Source organism: Phaethon aethereus (assembly GCF_964289735.1).
Source record: "Phaethon aethereus genome assembly, chromosome: 6".
Classification (NCBI taxonomy): domain Eukaryota; kingdom Metazoa; phylum Chordata; class Aves; order Phaethontiformes; family Phaethontidae; genus Phaethon; species Phaethon aethereus.
The window spans coordinates 2,064,830-2,084,700 of NC_138580.1; the positions used below are offsets into that span (position 1 = coordinate 2,064,830).

Consider the following 19,871-nt stretch of genomic DNA (forward strand, 5'->3'; position numbering starts at 1 on the left):
ACGCGCATCAAATTCTAATAAAGCAGAGTAGCATACCTCCTTAAAGTTATCGAACGCAGATAAAATGATTTCATGCCCTCCTCTGACGAGGCAAACAGCTGCTAAAAGTTCTAAGACAAGGGCCTTTGTCCTGCAAAGAAAAGAAACCGCAACAGTCATTGACCACCATGCGATGAACCACCTTCTTTTTACCTGCTTGCAAAAGGAATGTGGAGACACTGGGAGAGGTAGTTTGCATCCCGTGTATTTTTAATTTCTTGGAACTAGTAAACCTGCAAGACACATAATGCTGGGCATCATCTGATCCAGGGCATTTTGACTCTCCCAGGATCATGCAGTTTTCCCCCATTTTAATGCTTCTCAAAACATGCAAAAATTTAAGTCACAAGTTATACTTCTGGAAATTCAAGCAAACCAAAGGCAGTTGCATAAATCTGGTAAAGGCAGACCACATCAGCCTTCGACAGCTTGTACTGCCGGAGAGTTCACCTGCACAAACCCGGAGAGGAGGCAGTTTTACACGAGCCAGGATCACCACACATCAGCCATTAGTCAGCTCTCTTCGCCGCAACGCAGCCCATTTCCTCTGAGCCCAGTTTTTAATGAATGCGCTTGTAATTCAGATCTGTATTTTTCCTGATACAAATCTGAATTACTTTCTATGATAATGTGTATTATTCATAGCCACAAAAAAAAAAAAAAAAAAAGATGTGGTTCACTGCAGTAAATATAGGATGGCTTAGCACATCCTTCCTCTCTTGAAACAGAAATCTGGGCAACTGATTGACAGCAGTGCTAATACAGGCATATTAGTAAGGGAAGACACCAGCTTACTGAAAGAAAAGCATGCAACAGACTCAGTGTAACTCGAATATAAATAATCCCCAGTACTTTCTTACAGGGTTCACATAAGGCAAAAGCACGAACTGGACTTTATGGCCAGATGAGCTCTGCGCAAATAGTAAAATCATGCAGACACATATGAAATTAGTCTCATGCTAAAGCATTGACTCAAACCAGATGTTACAGAAAAAGAAATACCTTTTGGCTTTCAAAGTGTCAAGCTTATCTTTGGAAACCAGATAAAATGTTCACTTCCCTAGGAAATTTTAAATGTGTCACTTTCAATTCTTACTCATCAATTTTTTTTTCCTGCCACAAGAAGAAAATCGAAGCTCTTTCAGACAGGATCGAGGGGTTCTTACTACGGATCTTCAGTAACACCCCGTCCAAGGGTGGGCTACGAACCGTGTGTGCGGGGAGAGGGGAGAGCGATCTCTGCAAGCAGGGAGCCCAGGGGGATGCCCGAGTCTCCGATGCTGCCCGCAGCGCTCACCCTCCTGCTGCCTACGCATCTGGGGTGGGGACGGGGAGGGGGCAGTTATGGCTGTGTGGCTGGCATCCATATGGGCACAACCAGAGGAGATGGAGTCCCTACAGCCATCCTCCACCTGGCCTGCCCACTCCTGCAGCACTTCGCTCCCCAGCATGCACGGTCTGGGCATGGGATCAGCTCTGCAGCGTCTCTCAGAGCTGCTGCTTCCCTTTTTGCACATCACCCTAAACACTCAAACCTCCAGTTTCTTCAAAACTCACGACAGGGCTAAAACAAATTAGGTTTTAAACAGCACTAACGTTAAGTTTTGTCTTCAGATTATTTTAGCCACATTTGAAAGCAATTTTTTTATAAACAGGAATCTAAATAACCCACTTCTTTCAAAAATGAAAACTGAGGTTCTCTCTTGATCACCTGATTTCCTGGCACAGGACACCAAAAATGATAAAAACAATAAACTTCCCATATCCTTCCCATTTATCCTGTGCCTAGGCTTGCTGACTTAGGGCTAAATAAAAGAAAGGAAGGAAGTACCTACTTCCATCAGGACAAGATTTCAAGCAGTGCACTGTAAGGCAAGTGGACAGCCTAAGCAAAGGATAGATATATACATAAAGTGCTGTTTAGTTTTGTCTCACCCCCTGGTTTTACCTTTCCTTGCAAACATCAATACGTCAGATTTGGTTTCGTTAGACATGCAAGAGGTCTGCAGCTCCAGGTTTTGCTGGAAGTGGCTGTCAAGGTCACAAGTGTGTGCGGGGAGAGGAGGGGACACAGCCTTGCAGCCATCGCCTCCACTGCGCAATTACACATTACTGCTGTGGCTGAACACCAACCCGACACAGAACAAGAATGAAACCCTCTCTTAGAGAAATTCAAACCTAAGGACCCCTCAGACGACTTCTAGTTAAGAAGATTCTCCTACTCCTCAGGAAAATCCCATGCTAAGCTGCTCATTACCAGCAAGGTCGTCTCCACGCTGCAATAGAGCTGGAGTACTTATGTAGCAAACTTTCAGCTGAAGAGTCAGTAGCTTCTGAAACCAATGGAACTAGGTGGCAATTGCTCATCTATTTGCACCATAATACCAATTTAATCTGATTCAGAATGAAGTCTAATTTTTGCTACAGGTTTGTGCATAAGCATACCCCTGAAAATCCCTTTCCCTGTGTTCTTTACTTACCTACTTCTTAAACTCTCTAAAAGCAAGTGCAGCCTACCTGGGATTCTTGTTGTTCAAACTTAGTGCAATTTCATTAACGGCATGTGGATGTGACATGACCATATTGAATCCATACTGAAAAGAGAAAGGGAACATATTGTTTCAGTTTTGAGACTGAAATTATTATTCTTTAAATCAAACCAATTACATATCTCTGACCAGATCTGGCAGCAGTCTTTCACAACGTTGTACGCCAAACAAAATATTGTTGAGCTTACCAAGTCCGCCAGCACATTTCCATCTACCACCGTGCCTAACAACTTCTCTGCCACTAACAGTGTTGAAAGTCCTCGGTTTGGTCATGTCAGCCAATAAAAAGAGGTCCAAGAGCTGCTCCTACACAACTGCCAACCCCTCTGCTCATCATTTCCTCCCTCCAACCCCCTTTTAATTCTGACAGTCAAGTGTGTAATTTACTCTCTAAAGAGGAATTTGCAATTCAGCTGCCAAAATCACTCCTTTTCCAGCATGGAGTGACTGCAGCATGCAGTTACTGCACAAGTACTGCTCGCTTTGCTCTCCAAAAATGAAAAAAGAATTGCTTTGGAAAATACTGCCTTGGTTACTACCACAAGATTGTTGTTTGCATCCTTCCCATCAGTGGTAAGACACCTGAGCTGGTATCCCCAACGGCAGAGTTCACACACGCAGCCACACTAGAAATACCTTGTACGACCACACAACTCTTAACAGAAGCGTTCACCACAGCCTTTCTTTGAAGCACGTAATTTTTAGCTGTTACTGTTTTAGCAAAAAATCCCAAGTCTCTGAAGCTACCTGGGCATGCCATATGATCACAGCATCCCACTGAAGATAAAAGAAACTTGTGAAAATAAGATCAGCTTTGGTCTACTTTATTCTCTGATCTGCAGTTATTGCAATTGCCTTGTGGTAAATATGTAACAAGAGTGAAAGCTTGGATTTTCCATCAGTGTACAGCTCTTCTGAAAAACTCTTGTATTTCCTAAGTGTTAGTACTAAATTCTGAGACAAATTATAGTTTCAGTTGTGTAGCTGCATGCCTAGTAAGTTAGTGCAAACTGAGCCCATCGCTGCAAACAGGAACTGGCCCGATATGCACATGCTCTTATCCACATGTGTCTTCACATCTGTGCTAAATTTTACCGTTGGACTTGATGATCTTAAAGATCTTTTCCAACCTAAATGATTCTATAATTCTACAAATCGTCTGCATGGGTATGCAAGGACTGTGTTATATTCCTTCCCAGCTTCACTGCCTAAGAACAAGTAAGAAATTAAACCTTTGCATCACTTTTACCTTGACAATTCACCACTAACCTTTCCCACCCCACCCAACAACAAAATAGTTATGTGGTCCAAAAAGAACAAAAAGGGAAATACCTGGTAATTCATTATGGCCCGTAAACACATGATGCAGACATGAACATCATCTTTTTTACTCACTAATCTGGAATTTTTTAGCGTTCTTCGGCTCGGCAAGGTGTTATACCTGCAAAGAAAAACAGCTCTCTTCAATCACAAGACTATTTTAGGTGGTAAAAAGAAAGGAACGGAGATATTCCTCCACTGGGTGAAAACACAGACATCTTTCAGTTCTGCAGAGCAGACGACCATCGGATGATATACATGCAAATAAAGCAGAAAAAAGGTCACGGGCTGTTTACATTGGCAGCCTGAGACGCACGGCTCCACGACTGCCTGCCGGCCACCGCTGCCCAGCCCAGCCCACCAGCCGCCGCTCTCAGCCCTTCCAGCCGGCGCAGCTGATGCCACCAGCCACAGCACAACTCATCCAAAGCCAAGCACCTCCATCGTGCGGGGCATGCGACGGGGAAAGAGCGATCCACCCACGGGCAGAGGCATTCTGGATTCTTTTCCAGGCACTTTACTCTGCACAAGCAACAGTGCAGATTTTTAACGGAACTGAACATTCGTAGGCATCAGCGAATGTATTAATTCCCGCTGCATTTCATTTAAGAATGGTGCTTCTCTTCTATTTTGCAGCTGAGCTTTCTGAAAGCCCTCCAAATTATTTGAGGAAAATACGGTCCTTAGGAACTTTCCTCAGAACAGAGGCATTAATTATTTTAATTGTAACCCCCTAACTGGTAAATCAACCTTGAATTCAATTAAATAAGAACATGAAACAAACACAAAGGGAAGTCTTTAAATCTGTCATTTCTATGGCATAGTAAATGAAAACCACATTTCAGCTCTTCCTGAGATACTGCTTATTTTCCTGAAAAAAACCATGCTTCATGAGCTGAGCAGAGGAAGCTGGAGACAAGGAGACGGGCTGCCATATGAAACACATACATGTTCTTACACATGTAAATTGAATAAGCAATGAGAGGATTATGATCATGGTCAAGAAACTCTTTTGACAGCAATCTACTAACTGCGGCAGTTGGCCGATGGCGTCCGTGGTGCCGCCGCGCTGCCCCGGCGAGCCCCAGGACCAGCGGACCGCACAGGACAAGCTCCATCCGAACTGCGGGGGGTCTGCGGGACCACCCTGGCCGTGCCAGGGCCACGGAGGGTCTCTGCAAAGCGGTGCAGGCTGCCCCGAGCAGCCCCAGCCGGCGGCACCCCCGGCGATGCTGACAGCGAAGGTGAAGGGTGGTGTTTGGCACTGGAAAAATACATTATTTATCCCGCTCCCCCAATTTACGCGTAAAAACAGCCCAGAGAGAAGGTCCAAGCAGGCTCTCAATTAGTCACAGAGCAGAGGTTTGCTCCTGATTTACACCTGTGCAGGTGAGAGCAGAGACCAGAAGAGCATCGGCTCACCGGCTTGGAGGCCAACAAAACCTCTAGGCAGGCACAGTAAACCTTTTACATTTCCAACTATCACACTTGGGCCTGAAAATGGAGGAAAAAAGAATAAAAATCTGCTGATGGGAAGACAGAAAGGAAAATAAAATGATGTATGTGCAGTGATGTGCAAATTCTGACATTTTTATGCAAAGAGCAACTCCACTGGGGGAGGAAAGAGATGAAGCTTGACTGGTGGAGTAAATATAACCTCTAGTAAAAACAAGGCTTCTTCAGACAACTGCAACTGGCCTCACACTTGCCAACGCCACCTTTACAGCCTGGAGAACACACACGGGAAGGCTTTTCTTCTCTTTGACTGGGGAAAACAATCGCAGTGGGGAGAGCTTCTGGGTTACAGCATCCTTACCTCTCGCTCCAGTCCCCCACCAGGAGTTAAAGGAATCGGTACTGGCGCCCAGCAATGACTCAAAGCACAACGGCAAACACACGCCAAGGCAGGGCGAGAAGGTGAGCAGGAGAACGGGAGAGCTTCCAGGGGACACGCAGAGCCCGGCTTTTCCTTCTGAGAACTACCCCAACACTCCAAGAAAGTGTGAGTGGCACGGAGGGGGTCAGCAGGGAACGATCTGTCGTTATTTCTCGTAACACGGGAACTACGTGGCATCGTATATAATTATCAGGTGACAGGATCAAAGCAAACATGGTAATTTTCGAGGCACTTCTCCACACAGCGCTCCAGAGAGCAGGAGCTCTTTGGCACAACTGCTGCAGAGCCCAGAGCCTGGCAGGGGCTCCGAAAGCACTTAGACCCATTTGGGGGCGGACAGAAATCCATCAAGGACTATTAAACACAAGATGCAATCCTTAGATCAGGATGCTTAAATCTACAGACTGCTGGAAGCAGGAGCACGTGCCAGGAGAAACATCAGCAGGTATCTCATCCTGAACAAGTGCTCTAAGCGGCTCCTGCTCCCGGGCCACGGCAGAGAGGGTGTTAGATTCGGCTTTGGTGTTTTTTTGGTGCAGCACTTCTGCTGCATATTTTGAGTGCATTTGGTTGCCCTGTTTATTGCCAATGCTACTGTGCGAGTTACTTGTCTAATCCATGCTACTCCTTTTGTTTAAAAAAGGAGGTGCAGCTTTTTTAATCAGTGCTTAACATCATTATTAATGATAATAATAGTAGTAAAGACTAATAATAAATACATGAACAAATAGTAACAGACTTGTTTTATTCTGACTCACTAGCTCACTCTCTGACACAAAGAACACACTTGCGAATTTTCTCGCTTTAACTGCACAAAACGAAACGAATGAGGTAGCTCGTACGAGGGTCTGGGCGTACGGGTGCCGGGCCACGGCCTGGGCTCAGCGGGACCCTTGCTGTGTCCGCCTGCACGGCTGCGGGAGCCTTCCCCGCTCTGCAGCTCTGGCGCGGGGCAAGAGTGGAACGCGCAACAAGCTCCAGAGCACGGTGCGAAACCACCCTGCCCACGGAGAGCCGGTGACTCTCAGGCTTCAGCAATTACTTCCCTTTGCTTTCGTTTTCCAGGAGTGCCGAGATGAAAGAAACCCCAAAATTCAAAGCAGAATTCAGTCAAACTACTTTTTTTTCCCATCTATATGAATGCATAAATCAGCTCAAGGCACTCGAGACGGATTTCAGGTTTGAGGGAAACATGACCTAGTTTGCCTGAGAACAGCGAGCGGGTAAAGCATGGGAGCTGGGTTTCGGGATCCAGACCCCGAGGAGGGGTGCAGGCTGTGCCTCAGAGGAACAGGACAGGGTTAGGCTGCTCCCCACACTGCAGGGCTGGCCCCAAGCCACCATGGTGCATCTGGGCTCCGGGACTGTCCGGCTGCTCCTGGTGGGAATGGGGCCAGCCAGGGAGCTCCAGCCAGGGCTGTCCTGCCGTCCTGCCTGCGTCCCCACCGGCAGGCTGGCTGCCCACACACAGGCCCTGCGCTCAAGGACTCATTTGTCTTCCAAATCTCCCTTCCTGAGACAAAAGTAGAGCAGTGCAACCTTTAACTGGGAGCCCCACATTGAATCTGAACTGGGAAGTGTGGAAGCACTGCCAGTGTTGGCTGGAGAATGCATAACCACACCACACCAGCATATTTCCATACGTTCATTTCACTGAACACGGAAAACACTGCAATAAAAAGATTTAAAACTAATTTCTAGTCATACAGAGATTGTTCCTACAATGACTTATCTCAGTTTTAAACTACTAAAGGCTGCATACATTATTGTCCTTTAAATTTTAAATAAGCAGAGTAATTAGAACTTTATCATGCCACTGATAGAAGAAAAAAAATCTTCCTCAGTGCCTGGTGTATCAACTCCTTAAATTTCAGAATGCCTTCAGACATCTGACAGAGTTTCGTCAGCTGTAACAAATAGGAGCAAGTCTCCTTAAACTAATAAAAGATGACCATAAAGCCAGAATTTGGCATTTCCAACCACTTGGGGAGTGAGGAGAAACAGGATCGAGGAGCAAGGATCCTGTGAAATGCAGCAGGACCCTGAAGCACGCTGGGTCCATCCCTCTAGGAACTCAGCCTGGGATCCAGCCACCTGGACAGAGTCTTCCCGGGCTGAGAGATGCTCCCCTCTACACCCCTCGCTACCCACACCTAATCAAAACCCCGCGCTGCAGAGCAATGCGGGCACCAAAAGGAAGGTTTGAGGTGAAGACAATATTTGCCTCTTCTGAAGAGGTGGAAAAGACCCACAAAAACCCAACAAGGGCTGCAGACATCCCGTATGGCACTACCTGCCCACAGACAGGCAAACCGCTGTTCTGAAGCCCACAGATGTTCTTACTTAGAGGATTCTCATACCAGCGTCCAGCCAAACAGGCAAGGGGAAGTCAGAGGTACCTGCTCTGTTCTGTTCTCTTCCCAAAACCTGAGAGGACGCTCGCCTCCGGGGACGCAGCCCCAGGGCAGTGGCACGGCTCCGGCCGCAGGCTGCACACCTTGCTCGGCGCCCCGCCGGCGGCAGCCCTCCTGCCTCCCCCGCCAGCCCGGAACGCAGGGACATCGTCAGTGACGCGCAGAGCCCGCGCCGGCTCCCAGAGCTCCCACCCGCCTTAGTTTACGATTAGGCTGAGAAACGGGTGCAGAATATGCAATTGAGAGCTGCAGTGCAGAGAAAATCTCTCTAGCACAGATGGGATTCTGCCCTAGATTTAGATCGGTTCCCTTCAACAGATGCAAATTTCTTCACAGAGACATGAATGCCAAGAATTAATGAGGATTTTTTGTACCGAAACTCTTTTATGACGACTCTGCACACTGGAACTAAGGCTCAAGTTGTTTTCTCTGTATTAGTGGCAATTGCAACGACCCCAATGTTGTTTGTTTCCTTCCTAAAGGCAGGGCAGCCCGGAGGTAGCTCTAACACCTCCCTTTATGCGACATGAGCCAAACCAGGGTGGATGATCTTCTTTTGCTTTTATTTCATTTCTTGTTACTAAACATTAGGCTGATCCGACCATCTGGATGAATTGTTGGTTTTGATTTCCTGTCTGCTGCAGGTCAAAGATTATGTCACCAAGAGTATATTTATCCTGGTAATTAAATTCAGATGGTTCCTCTTTTATTTCCTCTGCCCCTCCTTTAAAGAAGAACTATAAAACCTTACTTCTGAAAAAAGCAAAAACAGAAAACCTGACCATGTGCAAGCTCCTGCAGCATGTAATGCTTTCCTCCTGCCAGCCATCGGCGGTGGGTACGGGATGTCACACGTGGGGTGGGAGCTACTCCACAGCTTCAAGCCTTTGCTGCTGGAGGCTATGGGGAAGTAGGCAGGATCTGGCATTTCCACAGCCAGGACACTGCACCCACGTGGGAAAACCAAAAATCATTAAAACCGAGGCTAAACCTGTGCTGAAACGCACAGTACAGTTTAAGGTTCCTTTTCTTGCTCAGACCCAACAGAAGTACAGTTCTCTTCAAGAATAACTCATTCAGCATTTTTATTCGATTTGTTAACAATTTAGTTAATTTGGTGCTTGTAAAGGCACTGCCATGATGCCTCTGGAGACCAGGCTGTGCTTTTACTCACCAGCCTCCTAGAGAAAGGTGAGAAAGACTGTTCAGCCCAGCCAGCCTGAAGAAATTAATTTTGAGAAGCTACTCCTGCCTCCATGTCCACATTACTTTGTTAATGTGATCAGCCAGAACTGCTGAAAATGTCCAGCTCATGCAGCACTTTGTGCAACCAAGACCTAGAAGACACAACACACAAGGGCATCTTTTGGTGCAAAACAGCTCACACTGACACTAAAGACCCACAGATGGATAATTAAAACACCTACGTAACAAATTGGGATACTCAAAGTAAGTAAAAGTCCTTTCCACCATGGTAAGTGAGCACAGATCTCAATACAAACTCCGGCCATCTCCACCAACTTCAACGGGAGGACTTTCATGCTTAAAACAAGGACACGTGCCCAGCCCAGTGGCATAGACTTCTAATGCACTGCGTTAATAATGCATACGATTTACAGCTGGTTTCTCCTGACATTTTTATCTGCTAAAGAATATCATGCCCTCATTTGTCTACACTGGCTCCCTCGGAGTAGAAACAAGGAGGGCAGAAGACAGCCCAGGTTGGACCTCACCACTTCTGTAGCAACTCACTCAGCTCTATGTGGGGTGGGACTCCTGGTTTTCATCAGGGTTTGGTGGGTTTTGGATTGCATTTCTGTGATTTTGTTGGTGGTGGTTTGGAGGTGGTGGTGTTTGTATTACAAAAGTCCTTCTGACAGCAGAAAAGAGACTTTGGAAGAAGGTGGTCTTGGTGCTTCCTACTAACTTCATATTTCTCTGATCTCAGAATCACAGAATCATTAAGGATGGAAAAGACCTCCAAGATCATCAAGTCCATCCACCAACCCAACACCCCCATGCCCACTAAACCATGTCCCAAAGCGCCACGTCCACATGTTTTTTGAACACCTCCAGCGATGGTGACTCCACCACCTCCCTGGGCAGCCTGTTCCAATGCCTGACCACTCTCTCAGTAAAGAAATTTTTCCCAATACCCAATCTAAACCTCCCCTGGCGCAACTGGAGGCTCTTTCCTCTTGTCCTGTCGCTGGTTACTTGGGAGAAGAGACCAACACCCACCTCACCACAACCCCCTTTCAGGTAGTTGTAGAGAGCCATGAGGGCTCCCCTCAGCCTCCTCTTCTCCAGACTGAACACCCCCAGTTCCCTCAGCCGCTCCTCATCAGACTTGTGCTCCAGACCCCTCCCCAGCTCCGTTGCCCTTCTCTGGACACGCTCCAGCACCTCAACGTCCTTCCTGGAGTGAGGGGCCCAACACTGAACACAGGATTCGAGGTGCAGCGTCACCAGTGCCCAGTACGGGGGTAACTGCTCCTCTTAGAGAAGTTCCAAGCTGGGTCTGCTGGATGTGGGGACCCTGACCTTGCACCCCTCTGCAGGGGATGAGGCCTGGAGAGGGAATGACCGTCAGCCTGTGCTCAGTGGTGGCAGATGGGTGTTGTAGGGGATTCTCCCCCAGTTCAACCAGGGCGTTTACCTACAAACACCCCCACAGTACTACCAAGCAGGCTACGCGAAAAGGGGTGCTCACTGCATTGGAGCCACCCGCAGCTACCAGAGACATCACTGCCTGGCTAATGCCCGGCTGAGGTCTGTAAAAAAAATCATGGTCTTTGGGTAGAGAAACCAGAAGAACGACAAGACCGGCAGCTGACTGCTCAAAAACACGCTCTGTTAAATTAAACAAAAATTATGATGAAAAGTCAGCTAGCCCCTGAGCAGTGAAAGTGTTAACGGTGAAGTCCAGTTCACTGCAGCCTAAGAAGCAGTGCCAAATTTGAGTCCAATTCTTGAATGCTTCAAAGCCCATTTATGGATTAAGATACGTCTGCCTGGCTCACTCTCTCATTATGGACTCCGCAGATTTTGAAGAAAGAAACTAAGTTTCTCAGTTTGATCGCCATAAAATAGGAAGTATTTGACCCAGAAGAAAGGGAATTTCTAATGGGATGGGACATTACAAAGTCTGCATTAATATTTATCTGACAGGAGAGTCTGACTCTCATGTGAAAGTAATGCTCTTTCTCCCAAAAAAAGCAGCAATAAAATCCCCAAGGGTTCATCCCCATTTTTATCCTTCTGCCCTCATTTTGGTGTTTGCTTCTCAAATCCCTGTGCCTCCTCTTAAAAAAAAAAGAAACCAGAAAAAAAAACCAACCTTAGTTGCCAAGGAAACCCAGTGAGCAGGGAATTGGCAGGGTTTAGCACTACTAAAAAGAGCTACGGGAAGCCGGTTAAAGTCACAATTAGAGACGGACAGCCTCAGTCACGCAAACGAGCAGGCAGACAATCTCCGTGCCCACGTCACCTTCGGGCAAGTTCACACCGCAGCAAGCTTGCCCTGGCCGGCTGCAAGGGAACTGCTCACTACGAGGGAGTCGCATCGTTTGCAAGTGTGCAAGAGGTTGTAACCCTGCCAGTACTTCTGGTGTTGCTTTGTGCTTGTCTCCTATTCCTTTAACTTAATGTGAACAGCACAGATCAGCACAGATCAGGGTGCTGAGGGCTACAGCAGGAAAGCTGGTGCCATGACACTGCCACACAAGCACCAAAAATGAGAAAAAAAGGTGTTAAAGTGGGCACAAAACACTGTCTCCCCAAATCTTCTTGCTGTTTTAATAAAAAGGAATCCAGGCCAAATCTGTTTTAATTTTTCATACTGCTAGGGCATAGCAGGGATGAGTCCAGCTCCTGAATTTTAAATTACCCTGTTAAGATCTTTGTCAGACTTCTCCTTTACAATCCTAGAGGGAGGACCGCTTCTTCCTTTCTCTCCATTTTAATGGTTCTTATAACAAAGACAGAAGAGGAGCTTCCACGCAGAACAACCTATGGCCTGGGTCTCCGTGTGCCCCAGACACGTCGTCTACCCAGCGACGGGGCAGAAACCTCCTGGTTTTGACCAGAAACGCCATCCTGCACACCCTCCTCATTTGATGAGCACCTCGCTTGTTCTCGGGAGAAGGTTCTGGTTCAGTTAACCAATATTCACTACTTACACAAAAAAGCCCTTCTTAAAAACTTCCCACCTACTTTTAGCTTTTACTTTTTTTAATACACATAGTCCCCAGCTATTGAAAAAGTACAGATTTTTTTTTTTTTTAATGAAATACAAACCAAAGATGCTAATTCCACGTAAATGTTGGACAGTTTCTGCCCAAGGTGCCCAGGCACAAAGATGGCTCTGCAGGCAGGAGGGGGCACTTGGCTGGAAAACACTGTAAAAGGTTATGTTTCTGGGCCAGTGTTGGACATGAGTGAAGTCTCTATTTGTAACAAAAAAGATGAAATAACACGGCCAATGATTAAGGGCTATATGTCTTAGGCATGAAACTAATAATACTATTTGCAATACGATAAAGAAAACTAGCATCTTGTTTCAAAGTAAAACACATTTTATTTTCTTTTAGAAAATCGCACTCTATGGAAGCAAACTACACTTTGAAGTTATAATATGATAACCACACGTTTTGGAGGCTGAAAACTCCCCCTGATGCTCAGGCGGTCGCTTTACCAAGACGTAGGATTACCAGATTATAAGGCATGGGGAGCAGCGCGGGCAGCGCGGCTCCCATGCCCTGCACAGCCCGTGCTGCGGGTAACCCTGCACCTGGGACTTACGGGATTTTCCGGCTCGAAGCCTCATCAGCAGAGCGCAAAGTGAAGCCGCTCCAGAGGCAGTTGGCTGAAAAGCAGCTCTGGCGGCGTTTGAACTGAAGTTGCTCAGGCAGAGAAACCAATCTGATGGTATGTGAAAGGCGGATGAGAGCAGAGGAAGGAAGAGAATTGGAGGAGAGGGTTTGAAAGAGGGAGGGGAACGAAGGATGCAAGGAAGGAGACATTGGAATGGAAAATAAAAAAGGTAAGGAGTAGAGGGGCATGTGAAAAAGGAAAAAGGGTGGAAGGAAATGAAGAGAAAAAAATGTGAGCGACATGTAATGTATACCTGGCTTATGCATTTCTAGTGTAACTAATCACAAGCACGCCTCCCAAAGACAGAGAGCAGAATCAGACATCCTCCTGCAAGCACAAGACTCTACCATTTCTGTGTCATAATAATTAAAGCTCAAAGAAAACCAAAACCACTACGAACACCTTTGCAACATTTAAAAAAAAAAAAAAAAAATCAACTGGTCAAATGATTTTGCTGGACTCCACAGCCTGTATCTCTTTACCAGGACTGTGTGTCTGTCTCCTCTCCAGTGCCTGATGTCTGTGAACTGCATCTTCCAGGGATCACATCCGCTACCCCCGAGGCTGTAGGTGGAAGGCACTCACCATCAACTGAAGAGCCAGCAATATCACTGACCGACAAACCAAAACTGAACCTCGAATGGAAGATGCAGGAAAACACTGCAAGTCCTCACTGGCTCCGTCTTTTTTGGACTCCTTTAAACTCACAGTACTATGTAACAAAACTCCACAAAAACCAAAGAAAGTCAAAAAGCATATGAGTAAATGCCATTCAGCACTCCAAGCTGCGCCCCCAGGTCACAGGGCTGCTAGTCTAAAGGTGATGCTTAGTATGATTTACAATAGTGAAGCATCGAAGGAATGTAACAGAGTTGACTGCCATTCAGTCCTGAGAAGTCATCCTGCCTTTTCCACAACCTAAAAAAACTCAGTATTGGGAAAGAGAGACTTCATAGTAAAGCCTGGGGTGGTGCTAGTATTTACAGCAGGTTTGAAGGGTGGAAGTGGCCTTTTGGGAAAAAAAAAAAATCTTGTTCATAGCAGCATGGAAGGAATGTGCTACTAGAAGAGACCTTTTTGGACAAGACACCAGATTGGAGCCCCAGACTGGCTGGGTCCATGGAATTCTTGAGGCACTCTTTGGAGAAGAGGAATTGCTTCCTCTGTGCAAGCCACATCATACCTGATGGAAACGTATCGTGCATCCTTAGATCATACTGCCATTGGAAATGAGGCAGAGCTATTCTTGTCTCTTCCTCAACTGCTGTGTAAGGCTGCCCCGTGCTACTAGCCTAGCACTTCTTTCCACCTCAAAACTGTCAATACGATGACACGTTTCCTATACGTGTCAAGCCTATACTGTGAAAAGAGGGAAGATGAAAAATACTCCAATTGGAAAACCATACTGACTCTTCTCACTCGGGCACTCGCTGTTTGCAGGTCACCACTGCCTGATTTAACTCCTTACCGTAAAGTTGAGTGTCTGCCAGAGCGGGAAATGCTGTTGCCAACTGGCGAGGGTAAATTACTGCCTCTGTGCAGGTCCTCAATAGATCGGCTCCAAGGTTTGGACTTGTCCATCGAGTTTTCCACATTGTTCTCCAAACTTTCAAAGTCAAACCTTGAAAGGAAATAGAAATTCCAATGCAGGGTTAGACAGAAAAGATGCACACAGCATCTTCCTTCCTGTTCAGCAGCTGCAGACTTTAGCAGGTCCCAAAAGATTACAAAAAGAGAGGAAGAAAGCAATGCGGGCTAACTCCCCTTCGGCTGCAATTCAGTGTGAGCTTCAAATGCACAGGGCAGCAATTGTGGACCTTGACAAAGGGAGCAGCCGACCACACGAGCATACAATTCCAGAAGGATCAAGCAGCTACGTATTACTCCAATATAAAATAGATACAACATTGGCCGCTTCACTGATGATAAGCATTCTGCCTCTTTCGTTCAAGGCAGGGCTAAAAGCCGTCTCCATTTTATTTCAATAAATCAATACGTTGTGCAAGTGCTAATTCAGTTTCCTCCATCGATATGTGACTGAGCATTTACACGGGCTTGCTGGCCCTCATGAATCTCCCTGCATATGTAATACATTACCATAATCATTACAGATTTTATTTGATTTCTGACTTGTTGCCCATTGTACTGCTATTTCAAGCAAAAATTGCTTGTTCCCCTTACAGCTTTTGAGGTTATTACTCATATTTACCACGTTAGAGAGGGGAAAAACCCAGCAAGCAAACTTGCGTACATTTGTGTAATTTTAGGAAGAAAGTCTTTATACAAACACTTCTTTTTGCTGTGTGCAGTTTTTTCCAGTGTTAGTAACATTTTAAAACATATAATTTTCCTTCATTAATTTTATTGCAACCCCACCAAAAATCTCTTTTCTTTGAGTTGGTATATATACATCTGATGGCACCTTTTTTAAAAATAATACACCAACTCTAGCTCTGCTAGATATTGTCTACAACAATATCTTTAACCTACCACTTCTTTTCATATAATTTTGTACAAAAATCTATTGCTATGATATCCTGAAGCGAAAACCTGTGGATATACAAAACAAGATCCTCAGCTGGACATGTATTTCAAATTGTGTGATATAACAACTAATGAAAGCTGATTTTTTCCCCCAATTCTTTTAATAGAATACTTTTAATGATTTATTACCTAAATGACTCAATCTGACTCCCAGCTAACCAGATGTCAGAACTGCAAAAGCTTGTTTCACAGTCTTCCTGACTTGCAAAATCACCTTGAAAGTCCTACTCTCGTCTTGCAGCATAGCTACTGCACGCAGTGCCGACAGCTTTGCTTGCCACGAACCTTGTGAGAAGTGGCTCGTGTGTGGATGTTGCTTTGAACATGCAGGCAGTATAGTAATTCCTTGGGGTCAGACACTAATTGCAAATCTGTTGCATGCTTCCACACATTTGCTGAATGTTTTTGCACTGTACCTCTAAGATGGTCAGAGGTCTAAGCTAAAAAATATGTCAGTACAGTCTTAGAGATAAATAATCTCAAGGCTTAAACTCAGGCTTTTTTTTCTTCAACGGTTTTGGATTAATGTCACGATTTTCTCTGCTCTAAGGTACATATGTCATACTATACCAAGCTGCTGGCAGGAAAGCTCTGCTAGAAACGCTGAGCATCTGCCCCGGCATTTCCCTTTCTTGCTCTGTAGAGATGGCAGGAGTCTTGCTTTGTCTTACTTACGTGACTGCGTACTGTGCAAACGACAAGTACTCCACCAGAACATCCAGGCCTTTGTTTTCTTCATTCAGGAACTCCCTGACCCATCTGTTAGAAAAATCATTAGACATCAGAGCGTTTCGCGGGCTTTGCGCAGTCACTGGAATTCTTGTCAGATAAACTAGAGACAGAGCCGTTGCAGGAAAGGCAGCACTGCTGAGCAAAACTTTGCTTTCTCACTGAGGGAAGGACTGTTCACAAATGCCCTTTATTATTTAGCCTTTAAACCAGTCCTTTAGAAGACTTTACAAATGTATTGAAACAAGTCTTTTTGCAGCACTATGATGGGAAAAACATTCCACCAAAAAAAAAGCACCAGCCCCTCTGTGCACGCTCTGCATTGCTCAGAAACTAGACGTTTCCTCCCCTAAGTACTGCGCTCCGGAGATGGTAAGCGCCCTTCCCACCACAGCGCCGCTGCGGCAAGGGGGCCATGGATGTGCCGGGGAGCTCGGCTGCCGCCCGGCTTCGCTCCAAACCCCGGCTCATCTCCTCTGGCACACGTTGCCGTGCGAACCGCTGAGCACTGGCTGCAGCCGCCTTCTAACACGTGAATCGCAAGGACCTGGTTTTATTTTTTATCACATCCTGGTCTCTAGCAGTCTTTAGAAATGCACAGACAGCACACCGACAAAAGAGTAGTCCGACATCCTGGATGTGCATTTAGCAGTAATTTTGCCTCCTCTTTTTAAAAGATGTTAACCTCTTGCTGTGAATTTTGGTCTCTGAGAATTGTGCAAAATAATCTGCAATTCGGAAAAGCCTCTTATCTTCCAAAGCTTTCAAAAAACTCAAAAATGCCAAGTAAAGTTTGCAAATCCATACATCTGGGGGCAAACCTAGGCGAGCAAGGATCCTCAGCACAGCCCCAGCTTGGCTCTCCTCCAAACCCCAACTGGGGCAGCCGAAACCCCACCAGGAGCGGGTTAGGTGTAACTGGAACGAGCAGGGAGCCCGGGAGGGAACAGGGGCTCTGGGCTGGCTCTGCCTGCGGGGCCTCGCAGCTACGCATCCCCCGCTCTCAGCAGAGTGAGAATTCATTACTGCTGAGTTACTCTAGTCTTTAGGCTTTAAATCTTTTGCTGGTTACCTGTTAAAATAAACAACCTGGCATTTGTATAAAATGTATTTTGAAACACATCTTTCAGCTGGGTGAACAAAATAAACAAACGTTGGTCTTGTCAGCCTTCTTTATTTATCTGGTGCACCATCACGGTTCCCTCCTCATCAACCCGCAGAGCCTCACGCTTTGGACGCCCCAATCATTTGTGTTGGAAAATGAGGGAAAACAAAGCGGGAGTCAGAGAAGGGGTGTGGGAGAAGGTTGTTGGAGATATTTGCCACGGTGCAGCTTGCAGGAGGGTCCCCCGCCACGCACGCTGCCCGTGCACGCCGCGCTGGGGAGCCGGATCCCACAGAGAGAGAAGGGCTATTCCTCTCACTGCTTAAAACGCCCTAGTTTCCTCAAAATAAGAGCAGCATTCTGTAAAATCAATGTAATTGACCTGGACGCACGGTGTGGTCATGGAACAAAATGCTGCAGAAACCTTCCTGGCTGACGGACCAGCACTGAACCGGCTTCTGGTCCCGAGCCCCAAAGCAGAGAGGTGAGACTGGTGGAAACGTGGGCGGGAACAACACGTTCAATTAAAAAAAAAAAAAAAAAAAAAGTCTGGCAATTCTTTTACTTTTGTTATTTGGAGGAATTTTGTGTTTTGTAGAAGTAAAATACTGGGAATACTACTCACTGCCAGGCTTCATGAGCTGCACCATCTTAAAGCTATAAAACAGCATGGGGTTTTTACATACATATATATATATGTATATATTTATAGCTGAAATACTATTCTAGACACAATCATGCTCCCTCCTGCTCTGACTGACTTAGCGTGAGCAGAAGTTGACTGCAATCTTTTCGCAGCTTTCACAGAGATGTGGATGAACCCTACCATGAAAGGATTAAAGCTCAGTTATTCTCCTGAGATGCCCAGCTATCCTTTAACTGAGCCCTTCAGGCTTTAACAATCAACCAAGCGGTATCACGGTTTCACATGCAAAGAGATATTTTCTCAAAGACATCCATCAGTAGATGTAAAAAAAAAAAAATCTTAGACCAGAGTTCATAAAAAATTCGTACCCGATGTGATTTGTTCTTAGAGAAATTTCCAGTTCTCGGAGTACTTGAGTAGACTCTTGGACTCGTCTTCTGAATTTCTGTAACAAGTAAATAACAAATTAAGCAATTAGACTCATGTGATGCTATTAAAAATATCAACACCTCACGCAGAGCAGAATGAATATATAAAACATTAAGGTAAACTATGAACCCCTCTAAATCCTGAGGAATGCAACAACAATAGTCTGGCAGTCAACAAAAACTTGTGCAGAAAAATAACTTCTGTTCCCAAGCACATTTTTGAGTTTCCAGGATTAAGAAAATGAAAAATCTGTAGATAAATAAACGTTTCTTTACAATACAAGCTTTGTTTTAGTATCAAATTCTCCATTGAGAACTAGAGCATTTGGGTTTCATTCTCAGCCTGGTGCTTTAATCTCACCATCGCGACTTTACACCGACAGCAAAAAACCTGCCATGATTTTCTATGTAATTACTAAATCTGTGGGTGCGAGCCAATAATGAAATACACATGTGCTGCCATCTGCATGCTTTAATAATTTGTGCATGCTAAATTGTATCTGCAAAATTAGATGCTGGGAAAAGGCCATAAAATGGCAGAAATAAAACACTGCAGCAGGAAAGAGATGAGGCTTCGCATCATCTCCGTATGGGAGGAGAAAGGGCGACCCGGCAAAACCTCTCTGGGACACAGCGAGAGCCCCGCTCCACGGCTCAAAGCAGGCACCGGTCATGGCAGAAGACCTCAAGTGCACACCGACTCATGTCAAGCCGAGTCAAGCAGCTCTTCTCCATCCTCTGCAAAACCAACTTGCTACCTTCAGCACGCAAAGAGAGCCAGCGATGCCGCCTCCGCTCCCAGCAGGAGGAAGACTCCAGTCTTCTCTCCTGCCTGGGGCTCCCTGCCCATGGAAATGTAAGAAAACAGCTGGGTAAATTATTCCAGAGCTGCTGTGTTGGTAAATTCTCACCCGTGAACAAGGTAAATGAGAGCAGAAGTGGATGGTCAATGATAATCATCTTGGAATCGCAGCACTTAGCAACCAACTTGGTCATCACACGCACAGACTCGGTGTGTTTGGAGAGGGCTTACAAATGTTTAGGATGCAAGCGACGCTGCTGCAAGTGGGACTATGGTCTGAATACTAGGGAAAAAAGGATTTGTCCTCATTGCACCACAATAAAATCAAGGGGACTACTTGACAGTTAATAATTCTCATGAGTTCATTTATTGAGCTGAGATGATGAAAGGATAGGATTTACCTTGCCTTGCTGACCTATGCAAAAACTATGGGCTGCCTTTTCCACCACGGTTTTATCACGTGCTAGTTAGCACCACTGGCTTACTTCAGGTGAGACTAAATCCCAGCTCAGAAAGCCACTGG

General features: G+C 45.8%; 1 protein-coding gene across 1 annotated transcript in view; it reads right to left on the reverse strand.

Annotated features, from left to right (window-relative positions):
• FMNL2 (formin like 2) overlaps positions 1-19,871 on the reverse strand; it is a 152,699-nt gene that overhangs the window by 39,202 nt on the left and 93,626 nt on the right. The window contains exons 4-9 of the mRNA XM_082001741.1: positions 18,487-18,563; positions 16,314-16,397; positions 14,563-14,715; positions 3,921-4,029; positions 2,557-2,633; positions 37-130 (exon numbers count right to left, since the gene is read on the reverse strand). Of these exons, the coding sequence (XP_081857867.1) occupies positions 37-130; positions 2,557-2,633; positions 3,921-4,029; positions 14,563-14,715; positions 16,314-16,397; positions 18,487-18,563 (594 nt within the window). The remainder of the gene's footprint in view (positions 1-36; positions 131-2,556; positions 2,634-3,920; positions 4,030-14,562; positions 14,716-16,313; positions 16,398-18,486; positions 18,564-19,871) is intronic.